Here is an 18,971-nt window from a genome sequence, read left to right as displayed (position 1 = left end):
GTTCCTGAGTTACTATGCGTCATTACGAGGGAAGTGACATGACGACTGTTGAAGCCTATTAGCAACGACTTAGCAATGTCATACACTACATTATTGTACGAGTTTTCTGCCCAATATTTTGAATACACGTATTTGCAGAGTGCACATATAATATTAGAAGGTTAAGAAGGTTGAAACGATTTGTTATAGGGTAGACCTATTCGTCCTTAAGGTCGAATAGCATCACCCGCCATTGCCGCACGTAAGGACAAATAGTGTTTCTTGCACTATTCGTACTTCGCACTAAAGCTGGGCAAATAATCAGTTGATTGTGTATGTGTGTGTGTGTGTGTGTGTGTGTGTGTGTGTGTATGTGTTAATTTCGTGGGGTTTGTATTTGTTTGTTTGTTTTTTTGTTTTCTTCTGGGATATGATTTTTTTCCAGAATGGTGATCGTTTTCTTATTAGGAACTATTTCTGTGTTCTCTTTTTGCAAGTATCCAATTCAAATGCCTGCTAGTTAGAGAGTTTGGATTGGCTGGGCACAGAGGAAGATTCGTCAGGTTTTCTTTTCTTTTGTTGTTTTTATTTGGGGGGGGGGGTGTTTGATTTTATGTATTTTTTCTTCTTCTTGTGTGTGTGTGTGTGTGTGTGTGTGTGTGTGTGTGTTTTGCCTTTATCACATTTTTCCCTATCTATGATAGTGGTTTAACACTCAATAACTATTTGTTTTTAATGACTAGTATTAAAATTGTCAAAAATATTATATTAGTCGTAATAATACAGCCCAACAGACATCAACATTTTGTGTACTAGAGAGCTTGATGTTACAAGCACAAAATATCTGAATTAGTCACTATCCTAACACCGCCCACTTCTCGGCAAGCCTCGCTAGTCAGAGACTAGAAAACATTCATGAAATCCCACTTTTTAGTCACTTGCTCCGCTTAAGCTTAAGACCAGCAACTCATTTACTAGACTAGTTAATAACTAAATCTATTCCGCTTACATAAAATTGGGCCCCGGTGGTGGTAGTCGATGTTGTGGTGATAGTAGTTAGTAGTGCGAGTAGTGGTGGTAGCAGTGATGATGCTGTTAATTTTGTTGTTGATGTGATGGTCGTGATTGAAATGATGATGATGATAATGATGATGATGATGTTGTTGTTGATGATGATGATGATGATGATGATGATGATGATGATGATGCTGATGATGATGATGATGATGATGATGATGATGATGATGATGATGATGATGATGATGGTGGTGGTGGTGGTGGTGGTAGTGGTGGTGGTGGTGATGATGATGGTGGTGGTGGTAGTAGTTACAAAGCTGATTCATTGGTGATGTTGATAGTTATAATAAGAATAAATGGCGGGGAGATAATGACAATAATTTACTTGTAGTGGTGACCAAGAAGGTGAAGTGATAAAATTGAAGGCAATGGTGTCGCTATAGTGTACGCCTGTGATATTGGTATTTAAAACGATTGTTTTCTGGAGTGGTGGTGGCTGAGATGATATTTATGCTTTTGCTAGTGGTGGCAATAGTTGATATGACCATGGTAATGGTAGGTATAATGCTGTGGTAGTGATATTGATGGGGGTGCTGATACGTATGATATTGTGCAAATGATGTGGTAGCAATTCTGATGGTAATGATGCTGTTGTAAAAGTGCTTGTGGTAGTGATCATTGTCTGTGATGGGGATGGTTTTTCATATTGATGTGGATCGACGTGCACTTATATTCAGGTCTGATAACCCATTTCCTTATGGGCTCATTGTTGTAACGGAAATCTAAATAAAAAAGACGCAAAATACTGTCCATTATACAACATTGTTAAACTAGGCCGAAAAGTGGGTTCGGATGTCAGACCTGCGTATTTGTACACGTCGACGGGGATGATTTGTTAACCTACAACGCAGCACAAATCCCTTTCGAAATGGTATTCGGCCATCCACTGTAATACAATAAGTCGAATGCTTGGCGCTTGGCAGGTCTGTATCACTGTGTACATAGACACGTTAGTTGTAGTAAAATCTATTGAGTTACCACCTTGAGTGGTGATAAGCCAAATTACACATCTGGAATACAACATTTACATACAAAGTTGTTTGAGTACAGAATTATTGAGCAAAATCGTGTATTTTTTCTTGTAACCATTGTTTAAAATATATAAAGCTTATTATGTCTATATTTCCGTGTTTTTATTTTTCAAATTTTAACTTAAGTTAGTAATATGTTTTTGGCCAGTAATCTTAGCTTTATCAGACGTTAGATACATTTCTAATATTGATGTTGTTATCCATATACACCTACCCAGATCAAAATAACAATCCCAACACCCCTGATAACATTACCCCTTGTTCTGAGTTTAAGAACATAGGCGAGTTATTGTTCTTAGGCCGAACTGGGCTTTTATGTTCTGTATCATTCTAATTCATCCAGTTTCAACCCGTAGACATTTCAAATCCCAGCCCGTTGACATTCTAACTTCTCGTCAGGGCAAAAGTGGATACCAAATACTTAATAGTATTAGCTAACAAATGTAGTACTGAAAATATTGAGGACTTGACATTGGTGTCCTTTATTGTCTAATATGTATAGTTCTCAGGTTAGAGCCGAAAATTCATAATTCTTCATAATTTTGGTAGTAGTAGGAAGTCCTCATTTAATTAGCCTTATGTTTCGACGGGATGGTAACAATATATATTGTTATGTTTTGGTTGTATTTTTTTTTTTACCCAATGCATATTTTATATTGGTCTTTACATTTTAATTTCCATTAAATTCGCATTCCTATAAAAACCAAAGTAAAAAATAATATAAGACTGTTATCTTGCTTCTAATTTATCAGCACAAAGCTGGGAGTACCATCTCGCATTTTGATTTCTACAAATAATATATCGGTAACAATCGGTGTACAATCGGTGCACGTGTCATTGTGTTGTATTTTGAAAATAGCTAAGCTGCTTGATGGAGTATGCACAAAAGGAAATGTACTCCCTATGCCATTTCCTCATGCGAATTCTTGAGTTTCCAACAAAAACGAGTGCCAGTCTTTCGTGTATCAAAAGCAAGGAAAGTGCTCAGCAAAATTCTACTTACAAGCAAAATTTATATCATTAATTCTTCTGCATAAAGATGATTCGAGTGCAATTGTTGAAACAATAAATTTTGCCTTCCTTTCTTATAATAGTGCACGGTGTGAAATATTTACGAGGAAGGAATAATATTATAAAGAAAACACGCTCTTTCTGACAAAGATTGATTTCATTCTAATTCATTAAAAAAATATAATATAAGTTTCGTGATCTCTGTTCTTATTCTAGATAATATAATAACATATACTTTATTCATCCAAAAAAATGGAAATTCGTTTACAGATGTGGCATGCATAAAAATGTATAAACACAAAGTTGAGAATCTATGGCGACAATGTATACATTGTATATAAATAGAATGCAAATGCACAAAAAATGTAATAAAGATTTTTGTGTTTTGAAAAAAAAAATGTCTTGCATAAAGTAATGACCTTTGCATGGGGTTATCGTCGCACTGTCGAGCCGTCGGCCTTGAGTGTGTGTTCGTTTGTCAATTCAGTGTAGCTCAAAGGGTGCTCCAGTTATTGGACGTTGTAGAACTTCTTCTTCTTCTTCTTCTTCTTCTTCTTCTTCTTCTTCTTCTTCTTCTTCTTCTTCTTCTTCTTCTTATTATTATTATTTATTATTATTATTATTATTATTATTATTATTATTATTATTATTATTATTATTATCATTATTATTATTATTATTATTATTATTATTATTATTATTTATCATTATTATTATATTATTATTATTATATTATTATCATTATTATTATTACTACTATTATTGATTATTATAATGATCTGACTACACAATTTGGTGTTTTTGGAGCGTGACGGCATTATGATTATAGAGTTTCAAAACGATATTGCATGAAAACCAAAAATGAATTAATAATGTGATCTAACTATATGCTATAAGGTCATTATCTAACTTGCTCATCACAGAAGATTTACCAAAGGTTGTAAACGTTTGGCCTTCATAATTGCTGTCCCGTAACAAATCACATATTTTCAAGTTGGCTCCTGACGAAATCTTGTAGTACTTAAAATACCCATTGAACATGATGTACCTGAAATGCTTTAAAATTTAAAACCTAAGAGTTCTTTAACGGAAGATGTGGACATCTTTAAAGTAAATAACTTAAGAGTTTGTGACAAATGGGGTATATCTAAATCGATCGGTTTTGATATCTGGCCAAAATGATAAAGAGGTATTTCACAATCTTTATGACCAATGAGCTTTTATTTGGCAAAAATTTCATACAATGTATTTGAAGCAACGTTTTTCAAGAAGCCCTATGCTTACAAACAAGAGTTAACACACACATATATATTTAATAATTTATTCTCTTTCTAAAAGTACAATTATATACAATCACGCATTTATGTATATATCATATATGTATGCATATATATAGTATTTATATATATTTATATATTGTATATCTAAATAATATCATTATTAATAATAATAAGATAACATAACATAACATAACATAACATATCATAACATATGGTAAAAGGCAAAATAGGATAAGATCCCTTGAATGCCCTTAATATTAATTAGTAATGCCATAAATCTATTGATTAAAGATTACAATAATGATACACGTGGCAAAGATAGTATTTCAACTTAAATGTACTCATGTGGTGTACAAACATATATCTTTAACCGTGACATGCAAAGCACACACACACACACACACACACACACACACATACCCACGTATAGAATATAACCATAATAATATAATAATGCATAATATATACATACACGATTGAAAGCCATGTCAACAGCAGTGCAAACACGTATTATTCGTCATATATAAATCTCCCATCATATAATTCACTGTCTACTAACATCTTGAAATAATCCATAGATTTTGCATTCTTTGTTTCAAATTTCAAACTGTTCCATTTCTGAGCAATACGAATCCGAAGCAGTTTTATCTTATATTTGTTTTGCATCTAGAGACAAAAATCTTAAACTTGTCCCCTCTAGTAAAAGTAATATTAGAATATGAAAAAAAAAATCAGGAAAGTCTATCCTATCCATACCATGTACCAATCTATAAACCTGAATTAAATCCCCACGAATTCTTCTATATTTCAAACTGGGTAAGTCAAGAAATTCTAACCTTTCCTAATAAGATAAATACTGTATTGTATAATTTTTTTTGGTAGGTCTCCTCTGTAGACTTTCAATACTAATAGATTGTCTTTTATATAATGGGCTCCAGATGCAATTTCCGTATTCTAGAATTGGTCGAACGAGCGATTTATACAAATATAAAAATGTGGTTTTATCAAGACTTGTAAAGGTTCTTTATATCATTCCCATCATTCTGTTTGCAGGGCTTACACAATTATCAATATGTAAATCAAAATTCAAATGTGAATCAAAAGTAACTCCCACATCCTTTTCATAAGGCACAACGGAAAGTAGATTTGACATAGGAGTATCGGTAAAATGATTATGAAATGGATTATTTTTTCCTATATGTAATACTTTACATTTCGAAACATTAAAATCCAAATGCCATGTTGTAGACCATTTGAAAAGTGAAAATATATCATTTTGTAGAATGTTATGATGTTCAGTTGTACTATAATAATAATAATAATAATAAATAATAATAATAATAATAATATATAATAATAATAATAATAATAATAATAATAATAATATAATATAATAATAATAAATAATAATAATAATAATAATAATAATAATAATAATAATAATAATAATAATAATAATAATAATGATAATAATAATAATAATGATAATAATAATAATAATAATAATAATAATAATAATAATAATAATAATAATAATAATAATAATAATAATAATAATGATAATATTAATAATAATAATAATAATAATAATATAATAATAATAATAATAATAATAATAATAATAATAATAATAATAAATAATAATAATATAATGTATGTAATAATCTATTCTCTCTCTAAAAGTACAAATATATACAATCACACATTTATGTATATATCATACATATGTATATATATATATATATATATATATATATATATATATATGTATTAATATATATATATGTATATATATATATTTATATATATATATATATATATATATATATATATATATAACATATATATTTATGAGTGTTGGTAAGTACTCGTAGGTACGAAAGTGCTCGATAATGATGGTTAGAGCTAATATTGGCCACATATAGGTGAGTGATACAATTTATATTTTATATACATACACACACACACACACACACACACACACACATATATATATATATATATATATATATATATATATATATATATATATAAATATATATACGAATTAAGATCTATTATAAGATATTTTTATTTTGGCCATATATACTTTATTTTCTATTTTTCTATATACTATATATAGATGCAAATCGGTTTTTCGATGTTTTGTTTATATCTTTTGTGTATTATGCGTTACATTCAGCTTCTATTCGTTTTACAGCCAATTTTTTAAGCCCATGTCTATCTATTTTCCCATTCTCATTAAGTGGAAATGCGTCAAAGAACAAATAGTGTTTGGGTATCGGCGTGATGTCGCTGGTCTCACTCGTTAAAAACAAAGACTTGAAATATTCTTTGATGTCCTCAATTGTAATCATCGACTTCCCAGTCTTGATGATGCAAACACAAATCTGTTCGTGAACAACTGGATCAGGAATACCCAGGATGATGCTTTTCTGAAAAAGAAACATTTCAAATTGATATTTTCAAAGGGATTTTCATGGGGTATTTAAAGACTTAAGGAACCCCTACTATGATATTTTTTGTTATGCTTAAGAAATTATGGAAACTGCTCTCTGTAAGGACAAAAGGATCGAGATACAAAACTTTTTTCGAAACGAAATACTTGTATAAGCCTGAGTTAGATGCTCAGAAGTTAGAAGCTTTCAACTGCTTTTTGGAGATACCTTTTTTCTTGTATTTTTGTTTCTGCTTTGTCTGGCGCAGTTTCATACACATTTATTTTCCCAAGTTCCATCTTTAAAACAGCATTTGTTTTAACGTCGTTCGTGCTAATCTTAGACGATTTCGAAGCATTGAGCGGAAAATACACTTTATAACAGAAATGTCGTTATCGACTCCTCAACGACAAAAGCCAAACGTTATTGCAAGTCATGGTATTGATATATAATCATCATCATCATCAAGTGCCAGGCCTGTCGCATACATCGGCGATTATGTCCCTCCAAACATATCTGTCCTCAGATCTCAAGAGCTCGATTCCTGTTCCTCCTCCACCAATCCATCCGTTCAGATTGTCAATGTAATCTATACTCTATCTCACTCTTCTTCTCTTCCCAGCAACTTTACCCGTAAGTACAATCTTTTCAATTCCGTTTTCTCTGTAAATATGTCCGAGAAATTTTAACTGTCTTTTTCTGATGGCGTTTACCAAAGTTGGTAATATTACCGATGTAAACAAATGAATATGGGGTAGCGGGGCAGCATGTCTGTCAAAGGATAGTAAGGCGATCCTTCCCTCCGTTAGCCTGTGGTAGACTCTTGGGCAAGGTCGAGTAAACACTTAGCTTCCCTACCAGGGTTACATGAAGTCACGGCAGGCAGGTGCTTGATAGAGAGGGGAGCAGCCAGGAGAGTCCATGGTCAACTTTCTACAGCGTCAGGCAGAGGATACCATTAGGTACAATGGCTGAGGCTAACCGCCCAGTATGTAACGGCCCTCTCAAAAAGTAATTGCAGCCTACTGTGAGTAAAAATCTGCAAAGTAATATTATGTCACAAAACATAGTATGTCCTCACAACAGCGTGCATGGGGATCAGCACTGATATAGAAAATATTGTGTCGAATTTTCCTTCATTATGAGATTGTGACACAATTATAAAATAGTGTAAATCTTACGTTGAAAGAAAATCAGCTAGAAACAAAGAGCATTCCAGTTTGAAGGAGTGGAGTGCAGTAGTGACCCTTAAAGAAAGTCGCTTTCGTTGCTGAGAGTTTGGTAGAGGAGCAAAGACAGGAGATGAAAGAGTATTGAAATGGTTTAAGATTTTGAGGTGTTGCTCCGTAAACGTTTTTTAAAATTTGTCACCAAAAATTCTCATCACAATTTCGATTGATTAAAAACCCAAAACCTGTCAGAATTCTATAAAGTCACGCGTTTAGGATTTTTAACAGGTTTAGGGTTTATTTAATCGTCCAAAATAATGAACATTGTCTGTTTAGTTTGCAGTAATGTTGTCACCCTGACTAACTTTGATATCCGGGTGGCTGTCAACTCTGGCCTCCATCCAACCTGGGTAGTGAATGATTCCCTTGTGGTTAATGGCATTGGATTGACGACAGTGCACAAACATTTGTCCTTTTTCATTCTTGTGACCAATGTCAGATGTCCGAAACCAACCATCTGTAATGATAATAACAATAGTCATTATTTATATTTATACGAAGGCGGGATGATATATTATAAGTACCGTTTGCCCATAAATTAAAACATATTTTAGCTACAAACATGAAACTTCACACGCTATCAAGCCATACTTATACACTGATGTGAAACAACTAATTCATATGACGTCATTTGTGATCATAATTGAGTAATATCACAACTTTACTAAGACAACGCGGTTGAGAAAATATGAAAACACATAATGAGCTTCTCGTCAAACAGCGAGCGCTCTGTTGTTAAATTTCTAACAGTATACGGATGTTTCTGCACAACAAACATAGGACAAAGAATGAAGGCTTCTTAGTGATATGTGTATCACTGATGTCGCAGTTCGAAATTGGATTAGAATTTTCAAAGGAGATGAACAACAGAGATAATCGTGTTTGATCGCATGCAAACCAGGTTGGCCACTTTCTATATCCGATACGAGTAATCAAAAACCAGTTGACCATATTATGATTAGGGCGAATCGAAGGGTAAAACAAAAAGATATCGATGAAGTTGGGTTTTCATAAAAACAAGTACACCATATCGTGACATCTCTCTTGGGTTACAGAAAAGTCTCTACACGATGTGTCCTACGACAGCTAACTTCCGATATGACAGCACAGAGAAAAGACATTTGTATCCATCATTTGAAACGATATGGCATGGAAGGAGAGACTTTTCTGCATGAAATTGTGACTGGTGATGAATCTTGGATCCACCACTAAGAACCGGAGACCAAAGTACAGTCAATTGACTACATGCATAGATCATATGGAATTTTTTTAACAAGGCAAACGGGGAACTCTGAAAAATATGTTTCAACTTTACGAGCCTTCAAAAAATAGACTCGCACGGGTTCGAAGTGGTAGAAATTCGATAGTGCAGCATGACAATGACCAAACACTGGTTGTCAACCCCAAGACGGATTAATCTGATTCAAAGTTCCAACCCTAGAGCACCCTGCATATTATAGTCTGCATCTTATTCCATCTGATTATTTCTTGTTCCCTCAGCTCAAGAAGTATCTGAAAGGAAACCGTAACAACAATGATTTGGAGTTTAGATAGCGGCAGATTTTGTCACTATTGTTGTGTGAGTATTTATTAGTTACTTTCCTCCAGCCCTATTTTGTACCATTTCGATCTTGTTGATATCAGTTTTGGTGTAGGGATCCCATACTATGCTTGCATATTCCTTACTATAGTTTTGTAGGTGAGTGTCTGTTTTGACGGGACAGCCACTCAGGTTTAGTTTTTTTTTAAACGCTTGTTTTGTTTGCCTTTGATGTTATATTTGCGGTCTGTGATTTCCATTTGAGGTTATTGGTAATGTTTAGTCCAAGATATCTAGACGATTTGACTTTATCTAATTTTTGGCCATGAAGGTGGTAGTCGTAGTTTACAGGTGTTGTTTTGTTTGATATGGTCAGAACGTTGCATTTGTTTAAATTGAAGCTCATAAGCCATGACTTCTCCCAAGCTTCCAGTTTTGACAATTCCTTGTTTAGTTCAACGCAATCTTCAATTGAGTGGATGTGCTTGTAGAGTGCAGTGTCATCTGTAAATAGACGAACTTCAGATGTTAAGCCATCAGGTCGTTAATGAAATCAAGAAAAGGCAAAGGACCTAGAGCCGATCCTTTGGGGTCTCCTGAGGTTACCCGGCCTATATCAGAGGTTTGACTTCTGACAACTAGTGTCTGGCCAATTATTCCAACTTTGCAACGTTGAATATCGCAATAAGATAGGTAGGATGCACGTCCCAAACTAAGATGACAGCAAAGCTACATAAAATAACTGATCGCAATTCAAGCGAAACGTCATTTAGATTGGTACATGATAGGGCATATTGTGTCATTCAAGAACCATTTCTGAACATTCTTGTAATTGGGGACATCTCTTGTAATGATAAAAATAATAGAGTTTAAAATGATTGTGATGATCGCGTGATTAGACTCCAAACTTCTGACTCTCTTGATTTCATAAAACATATTGTCATGTCTATTGCTTTTGTTGTTGACTTGTTTTGAGTCCAGTTCTTTTCATGTTGGAAACTTTTTATAAGCCATGATATTCATCTTGTTGAATTCTTTTGTAATAGAAAGTTGAATAACACGTAGATGGAAACTAATGCGTGTATCATGTTGTTCAGAGAAGAGTGAATGAAAAATGTGCTTTTCTGAACACCAAGATTCGATGCTAATCAGGATAAACTAAAAAGTAAAATTATGACCTACCGGCTGAAAACGATACGATGCCGTAATTTAGAAGATAAAATATGTTTTATTGACGTTACTTGACGTTACTTTATTATGGCGAAGAAAAAAATCACTTTCTGGTAATTATAAATTGCAAATCACTTTTGCGTTCAGGACCTTATTTAAAGATGAGAAAAAAATTGACATACCTTCCAAAATTACCTCTTTGTTAGCGGTTGGGTTGTTGATATAACCCGAAAAGACAGATTTACCTCGATAAAGCACCTCACCAAATTTTCCATGTGCCACTTCCATCAAGCTCTTGTCAACAATTTTAGCATTTCCGTTTATGGTCGGATACCCACAGCATGCGTCTTCATATTCAGACGTGTCGATTACATTCAAATAAAAGGCATAACCAATTTCAGTAGAACCATAAAGGATTGCTAGGGACTCCGACACCCGTCCTATTGCTTCCAATGTTATTTTGGATATGGGGGACCCTCCGGTTGCGATAACTTGAAGAAGTTTCTGAATTTTGTAACTCTTTGAAGAATCAAGATGGTCCAAAATTGGTTGTATATCGCTTGGTACAATCCAAGCAGAATCGCACTCTTCATTCTCCAATACATGCGTAATCAACTCGCCTATATTCAATCTTTTTCCTGGCGTCAAAATTAGAAGCAATCGTGTCATTCCAATGAAGGGGTAACACATGGGAAATCCTCCGACCCATCCAAAAGATCTATGGTTAAAATACTTGGAATCGTGTTTCAACTGCTGTACCTCGGCCGCTTGGTCGACAAGAACTTTTAAACTTTTATGTGAACGGGGAACTAGTTTGGCAAAGCCGGTCGATCCGCTTGTGCACATTACAGCAGCGAGATCACCCCCTGTAACCGTCTCATCGACATACAAGTCCTGTTCCTGATCTAAGGATTCCAGCCAGCTAGTACATCCATTATTGTTTCCAAGGGCAACAGTAATCACTTGAGTTAAATAAGGAAGATCCTTAAACCCGACTCTTCCAGTTTGATCTTCTGTGTATTTCAATTTATCCAGGAATTTGCATGGTCCATTCTGTCGTAATAAAAGAAAATAATAGTATTAACCCATTTCGTCAACAAATATAATGTCAGGATGAAGCAAATGATGAGAAGTGAAATCAAAGCTAGATTAATGCTCAGGATTTCACATTCAATTCATGTTTCATATTTTTGATAGACATTCGGCAATGTGGTCTTTGTGGTATGACATTCGCCTTCGGATAGGAAGGTCCAGGGTTCTAGTCCCGCTCTGAGCGACGCATGTTTGGTCCTTGGGAGAGGCTCTATTTTCATATTCTCTCACTTTACTCAGGAGTAAAATGAGTACCTGGTTGGTAACAGCATTGCTTCTGTCGGGAAAAAATGTAATATCGCCTAACGGTATTGCTGTTGATTAGGGAGACCTGTGTAATCTCTCCCATGCTCTTCATACTTTGTACAAACGACTGTAAAAGCGCAGAATTAAACATATCCCTTTTAAAATTTGCTGACGATACAACTCTACAAGGACTAATTACTAATAATAACGAAATAAATTATAAGAAAGAAAGAAAGAAATTTGTTTCCTGGTTCGACAATAACCACCTTGAATTGAATGTTAGTAAGACCAAAGAATTAAATTTAGACTTTAGAAAAGACAAGAATACAAAAGACCATATTACTATTAAAAATGAAAAAGTAGAGCAGGTAGTAGAATTCAAATATCTAGGTGTCACCATGGACAACAAATTACGGTGGGACGTACATTCTTAGCTCAGCAAAAGCTAACTTTGACAAGATTATTAAAAGAGCAAATAAATTTAATACAGGATCCATGTCTTTTAATAGATCTATATTCAGAACACTGCTTAAGAAAAATTAGTAATATTTTAGATAATCCAACTCACCCTTTAAATCTTCAGATCACTAAGTCGAACAGAAGTGACCGATTGTTGTCTATACGAACAAAAAGTGAAAGACACCTCCGATCCTTTTTACCTTACAGTTGCAGAATTTTTAATGAGAAAAATAATTTATAAATTTTGGTCTACGTCTGTTTTAACTTTGAAACCTTTTCTTTAAAATTAATCCATACCCACAATTTTTAAACATCAAATTATAAAATCGCTTACTACACCTTTTCTATTGACCATTTTATTCTACGTTACGAGCCATGTAATTTATACTATGTAATTTTTCTCAGTCAATTTACAATAGGATTATACTGTAACTAATTCTTAGCTTTTTGCTGATCTTTTTTGTTTTGTTTTTGTTTTTGTTGTTGTTGACATAATATACCTTTTCTAGATATTTATATCTTTACACTTTTATAATCTGTATGTCCCTTAATTTACACTATGTAATTATTCTTACAGCCTACAATATTATTACACTATACATACCTATTACCAAGTTTTACTTTACGACATTATATTTACGTATATTATGTTTATGTCTATGTATAATTGTCGGCATTTTATACGTCTGTACACAAATTTTCTATTGGATGAATAAAGTACATTATTATTATTATTATTATTATTATTATTATTATTATTATTATTATTATTATTATTATTATTATTATTATTATATTATTATTATTATTATTATCATTGTTATTATTATAACACTTGAAGCACTTTTTGTGGATATTGAGCTATTTGAAAGCTCATTTTTATATGCCTATAGTGTGACCAAAATTGTGTCCATTTTTTCAGCATCTGTCTCATCCTGACAATATTTTTAAAAATGTGAGCTTTTATATAGCGCAATATCCAGGAAACGTACTCAAAGCCCTTTACAAAAGGGTCTCTGACCAACAGCAAAACGTAACACGCAGAACGACACATGACACCTGTTAAGTGATTTCACAAGCTTTTTCCGACAAAGACGACGTTAGTAACGGCCAGGTACTCATTTTACCCCTGAGCACGGTTAGAGAATGTGAATAAAGAGCCTTTTCCAAGGACTCAACTGTGCGCCGAGCGAAGCGAACCTAGGACCTTCCGATTGGAAGGATGAGAAGTCCCAATTTTGAGAGTTTTGATAACATTACAGTCATTTAAATTCATCAATTTTTGAAGCAAGCGTTTGTTGGCCAAAATTTTACATATCATTTTTCGAAGTAACGACGGCAGAGATAGAGGCGGTGGATAATAATAGGAAGTATCAAGAGAGAAGTGAGTTATGATTTCCTAATAATGTGTTTTTGTCGAAATAAGAGATTAGATTCCTTTGGGCTTTGGGTAACAACCACCCTCCCTCCTTTTTTTTACATATTGGGTGGTGAATTCTTGTCCTCTTGTGTGCATAGTGGTATTGTGATAATCAATCATTATTTGATAGTTTACACGACTCATGTCGTTGCTTTGTTAATTGTGATTGTGTGTGTGTATGTGTGTGTGTATGTGTATGAGAGAGAGAGAGAGAGAGAGAGAGAGAGAGAGAGTCAGAAAGAGAGACGTTGTATTATCCATCTTAATGAGATATCAATAATAAAATCTATTCTTACCTCTTCATCTGGATCAATTATGATAGCTTTACACTGAGAATCATATAAGTTCTTTATGAGGTCTTCACCATCAGCCAAGAATTTTTGTCCATGCATAGAAACGGCTCCAGCCAGTATTACCCCATAAGTAGCTGGGAATGAATTGATGAGTGGAACGAAATATTCAAGATTATTATTCATAGACTGACTCTCTTTGTCTCGATTATTTTATAGTGATATATATATATATATATATATATATATATATATATATATATATATATATATATATATATATACATAATTGTAATATTTACCACGATGTTGGAGTCAGTCTACATCGATGTTTCAGGCCTTTTCAGCACTATTCGTACAATATTTGTATCCATCACGAAATTTCAATTATATATATATATATATATTATATATATATTTATATATATATATATATATATATATATATATATATTATATATATATATATATATATATATAATAGTATATATTTTTAATTTTTATTATTGACATATTTTAGGTTTAAAAAGCTATGTAAGATTCCATCAAACCGTTTTATGCCATATGTGCAGAATTCATTTATGTTTTGATTGATATTGATAAGTGTTAACACTGTGCGCTCTTTGGTAGCTGAGTTATAAAGTAATGAGACGAAAAGGGTGATTTTGAAACATATCGCAATTTACAGTGCGTTTGTTTTTAATCATTGCCACATTTCAGGTTTGAATAAATCAAGAACAGCAGCAACGGCGTCAATTTGGTTTTTAACATAGTAATCCAGATTGATTTAAAAAAAAATATCTTCCTTGTGATTATGTGGTTATGTAATTGTCCGATTTAATGCTGCACGTGACCACCACCATTTTGAATGACAAGCCACAAGTCTCTTTCCAGTTCGTCTCACTTATTTTGCAGCATGAGAATAATGTGACAGAGCGAACGGCTTCTATTAGTTTTGTCTTCTAGTGATGCATCTCTCACAGGGGTTCTGAACACTCTGCTCTTCACATATCCCAATTAAATAAAAGTCAAGTGGGGTTAGACCAAGTGATCTCGGAGGCCAGGATATGCATCGATTTGGGAACTGTTTATTTAAGATTTCCATCATTGCATTGCGTCAAGGCTCAAAATGCTATCGTAACCATCAGTATAGTCAAGGTAATGTTCCCAGTCGATAGCCTTAGATTGACATGTTTAACGAAATACACTTTCGAGAACCATGTAACCATGTCAATGTCGGATAAAGCCAAAATATGTCAAAAAATTTCCCCTTTCTACTGAAGACGTCATGGCTTAGCTACCAAAGGGCGGACAGTGTTAAAACCTATCAAAACTTGAATATATTCTGCACATGTCGCAACCCCCCCCCCCCCCTTCCCCCCCCCCCCCCCCAAGAAAAACCATCTGATGAAATCTTACATAGTTCTTGAGTTAACTTTTTTTTTATGCATCAATGAATACGATTACGCCATGTATTATTTGGATACACTGTTGCCTATCAGCCATGACTGAATACTAGGAATTCATTTTTCAATATTTTTTTTATCGCTCACTGTTTGTTTGTACTTACTTACTTACTTACTTATCCGAACCAGCGACCACCTGAGCTCTAGCCCTTCGGTCTTGTGCCATGACGTAGAAGTTAGATCTTTTTTGTAGTTGTTCTAGGTGACTATAAAGTGTGGTACTGATGTTTGGATTTGGTAGGAGGAATGTGCGTCTCAGGTCTTCAAGAGGTTGACATTCAAGCAAGTGGTGTGTTACTGTTTCATTGGGGTGTTGGCATAGGGGGCAGGAAGGGGGTGTGTCTTTTGTAATTTTGCTTAAATGGTTATTGAGCGGTATGTGTTGTGTTCTTAGTTGAAAGATGATGCTTTGCTGGTGTCTTCTGAGGTGATTTAGCCAATCAGTCTTTACAGGCGTGGTCACATGGGAGAACATACATCTACCCGTGGTGCTCATTGCCCAACTGTTCATCCATTCTTCTCTCTTATTTGTTTTGATTATTTGTTTCGCTGTGTCTAAGGATACTGGAATTGATGGTTGTAAAAGTGTTGATCCGAGTCTGGCTAGTCTGTCTGCATTGTCATTTCCTGGTATATTTGAATGTCCCGGTATCCACTAGAGAGATAAGTTTACTCTGTGTGTTGTAAGGAATTCATCTAGTTGAGATCTTAAACTATTGAACGTTGAGGAGAGTTTATCTAAATCGAGAGATTGGAGAACCAATTTGGAGTCTGTGAAGATTTTTGAAGTTTTGAAGGGTTTAGCTGGAAAACAGAAGAGAGGTGTCGCATTGAGGCTTCTATTGCAACTGCCTCTGCCTCGTAGTTTGAGCAGGAGCTTCCGCAAGAATTGTGGATTTTATCACAGGTTTTATCTGGGTATTCTACTACAAACCCATACCCAGCATTTTTAGTTCCTTATTGGGCAGATCCATATGTGTAAACATGCATCCAGTTGTCTGGGTATTCTTGTATTGTCTTCATTGCTAATGTTTGCATATCTTGTATATGTTTTCATTTCTTGTTGTTTCTTCTACGAAGTTAGTTAAGTTAGTCTTTATTTTTGGAAGTTTTAGTTCGGCGTATAGAGGTTTTTGACTGATTAAAATAGATTTTTCTGGGGTTAGCAATGTGTAGCAGAGATTTTTGTTTTAATCTTGTTCTTGGTTTTCATTTCTCTGCCAGAATTCTGTTGGATGGTTTTCCTCTTTTCGTTTGTATCTTTCAACCATTTCAAGCACTGCAGATTCTCTGCGAAGTCCAAGTGGTTCCACATTAGTATGTATTTCACATGCTGCTGTGGGTGTCGATCTCAGGGCACCGGAGATGAAGTGAAGGGCTTGGTGTTGTACTCTGTCCAAGGTTTTGTGTGTTTTTTTACTACCTTCATTTTGGAGGGCTAAATTGTAGTCCATGACGGAAAGCACATAGACTAAATAGAGTTGTCGAAGCGAGTTTGTACAAGTGTTTTTGTAGATCAGTGTGTGTGTGATGGTGTGTGTGTGTTTGTGTTTGTGCGTGCATTTATTCGTGCGTGTGTGCGTGTGCTCATGTGTATGTATTTGTGTGGGTGGGTTGATATATGTGAAGGTGAATGGGTGTGAATAGGGCTATGTGTGTGTGTGTTTGTTGGTCATTATAATCGCGCATGTCTTGAGCTTGACACACAAATGAGAAATGTATTATATTAACATTAATGAAATGTGTACTTACGTACACGTAGTTTTCTTATTTTGCGCTACTAGAAATGTATAAATATCATGTGGCGATAGATATGTGATTGGTAATTAATGAAGATCATCGTCACAACTATTGTCATTGCCATCATTATTGTTGTCTTTGGTTATCTGTCATTGAAGATGGTTTGACCATTATCATGATGTTGATTTTCACTCTCACTGTTCATTATTATTACTCTTTCTATAATAATAATAATAATAATAATAATAATAATAATAATAATAAATAATAAATAATAATAAAATATAATAATAAATAATATATAATAATAATAACAATATGATAATAATAAAATAATAATAATAATAATAATAATAATAATAATAATAATAATAATAATAATAATAATAATAATAATAATAATAATAATAATGATAACAATAATAATTATAATGATTATTATTTTATATATATTAATATTATTATTATAAAAATTATTATTAATATAATATGATATAATAATAATAATATAATAATAATATAATAATAATAATAATAATAATAATAATAATAATAATAATAATAATAATAAAAAAATAATAATATAATAATAATAATAATAATAATAATAATAATATAATTATTATTATTATTATTATTATTATTATTATTATTATTATTATTATTTAGTAGTAGTGTAGTAGTAGTAGTAGTAGTAGTTTGTAGTAGTAGTAGTAGTAGTAGTAGTAGTAGTAGTAGTAGTAGTAGTAGTAGTAGTAGTAGTAGTAGTGGGTGGTTAAGTAGTAGCAGTGATGATGAAGTGGTGGTGGTTGTATTAGTAATGATGATGTGGTGGTGGTGGTTGTAGTAGTAGTGGTAATGATAATGATGTGTTGGTGGTGGTTGAAGTAGTAGTGGTAGTGATGATGTGGTGGTGGTGGTGGTGGTTGTGGTTGTAGTTGTAGTAGTGGCTGTGGTAGTATTAGTAGTGATGATGTGCTGTGGGTGGTGTAGTAGTAGCAGTGATGATGAAGTGGTGGTGGTTGTATTAGTAATGATGATGTGGTGGTGGTGGTTGAAGTAGTACTGGTAGTGATGATGTGGTGGTGGTGGTGGTTGTGGTTGTAGTAGTAGTGGTCGTGATGAAAATGTGGTGGTGGTGGTTGTGGTGTGTGTGTGTGTGAGTGCCAAAAGTGCATCTAGTGATAAGTAGAGGAGAGAGAGAGAGAGAGAGAGAGAGAGAGAGAGAGAGAGAGAGAGAGAGAGAGTGAGTGAGAGAATGCTAAAAGTGCATCTAGTGATAGGTAGAGCAACATGAATTTTAAAAATTAACGAGGCCATAGTTTGAGGTTAACGTATTTGATTTTCACTCTCACTGTTCATTATTATTACTCTTTCTATAATAATAATAATAATAATAATAATAATAATAATAATAATAATAATAATAATAATAATAATAATAATAATAATAGTGATAGTAATAATAGTTATAATGAATATTATTATCATTATTATATATAT

The 18,971-nt window shown here is 33.4% G+C and overlaps 1 protein-coding gene across 2 annotated transcripts in view; it reads right to left on the bottom strand.

Moving 5' to 3' along the window:
- The window catches only part of LOC144967711 (uncharacterized), a 51,715-nt gene that overhangs the window by 30,588 nt on the left and 2,156 nt on the right, over positions 1-18,971 (bottom strand). The window contains exons 2-5 of one of the 2 annotated variants that reach the window (XM_078905266.1): positions 14,269-14,399; positions 10,938-11,808; positions 8,351-8,502; positions 6,463-6,813 (exon numbers count right to left, since the gene is read on the bottom strand). In XM_078905266.1, the coding sequence (XP_078761392.1) occupies positions 6,544-6,813; positions 8,351-8,502; positions 10,938-11,808; positions 14,269-14,399 (1,424 nt within the window). In that variant the 3' untranslated portion in view covers positions 6,463-6,543. Of the gene's footprint in view, positions 1-6,462; positions 6,814-8,350; positions 8,503-10,937; positions 11,809-14,268; positions 14,400-18,971 lie in introns of those variants that run through there. The other variant, XM_078905265.1, reaches the window with a different exon arrangement.

Source organism: Berghia stephanieae, chromosome 3 (genome assembly GCF_034508935.2).
Source record: "Berghia stephanieae isolate SIO BIC M18660-M18661 chromosome 3, UCSD_Bste_1.3, whole genome shotgun sequence".
Lineage (NCBI taxonomy): Eukaryota > Metazoa > Mollusca > Gastropoda > Nudibranchia > Aeolidiidae > Berghia > Berghia stephanieae.
Note: the sequence above shows the minus strand (reverse complement) of the source record. Positions and strands in the feature narration are given on the sequence as shown.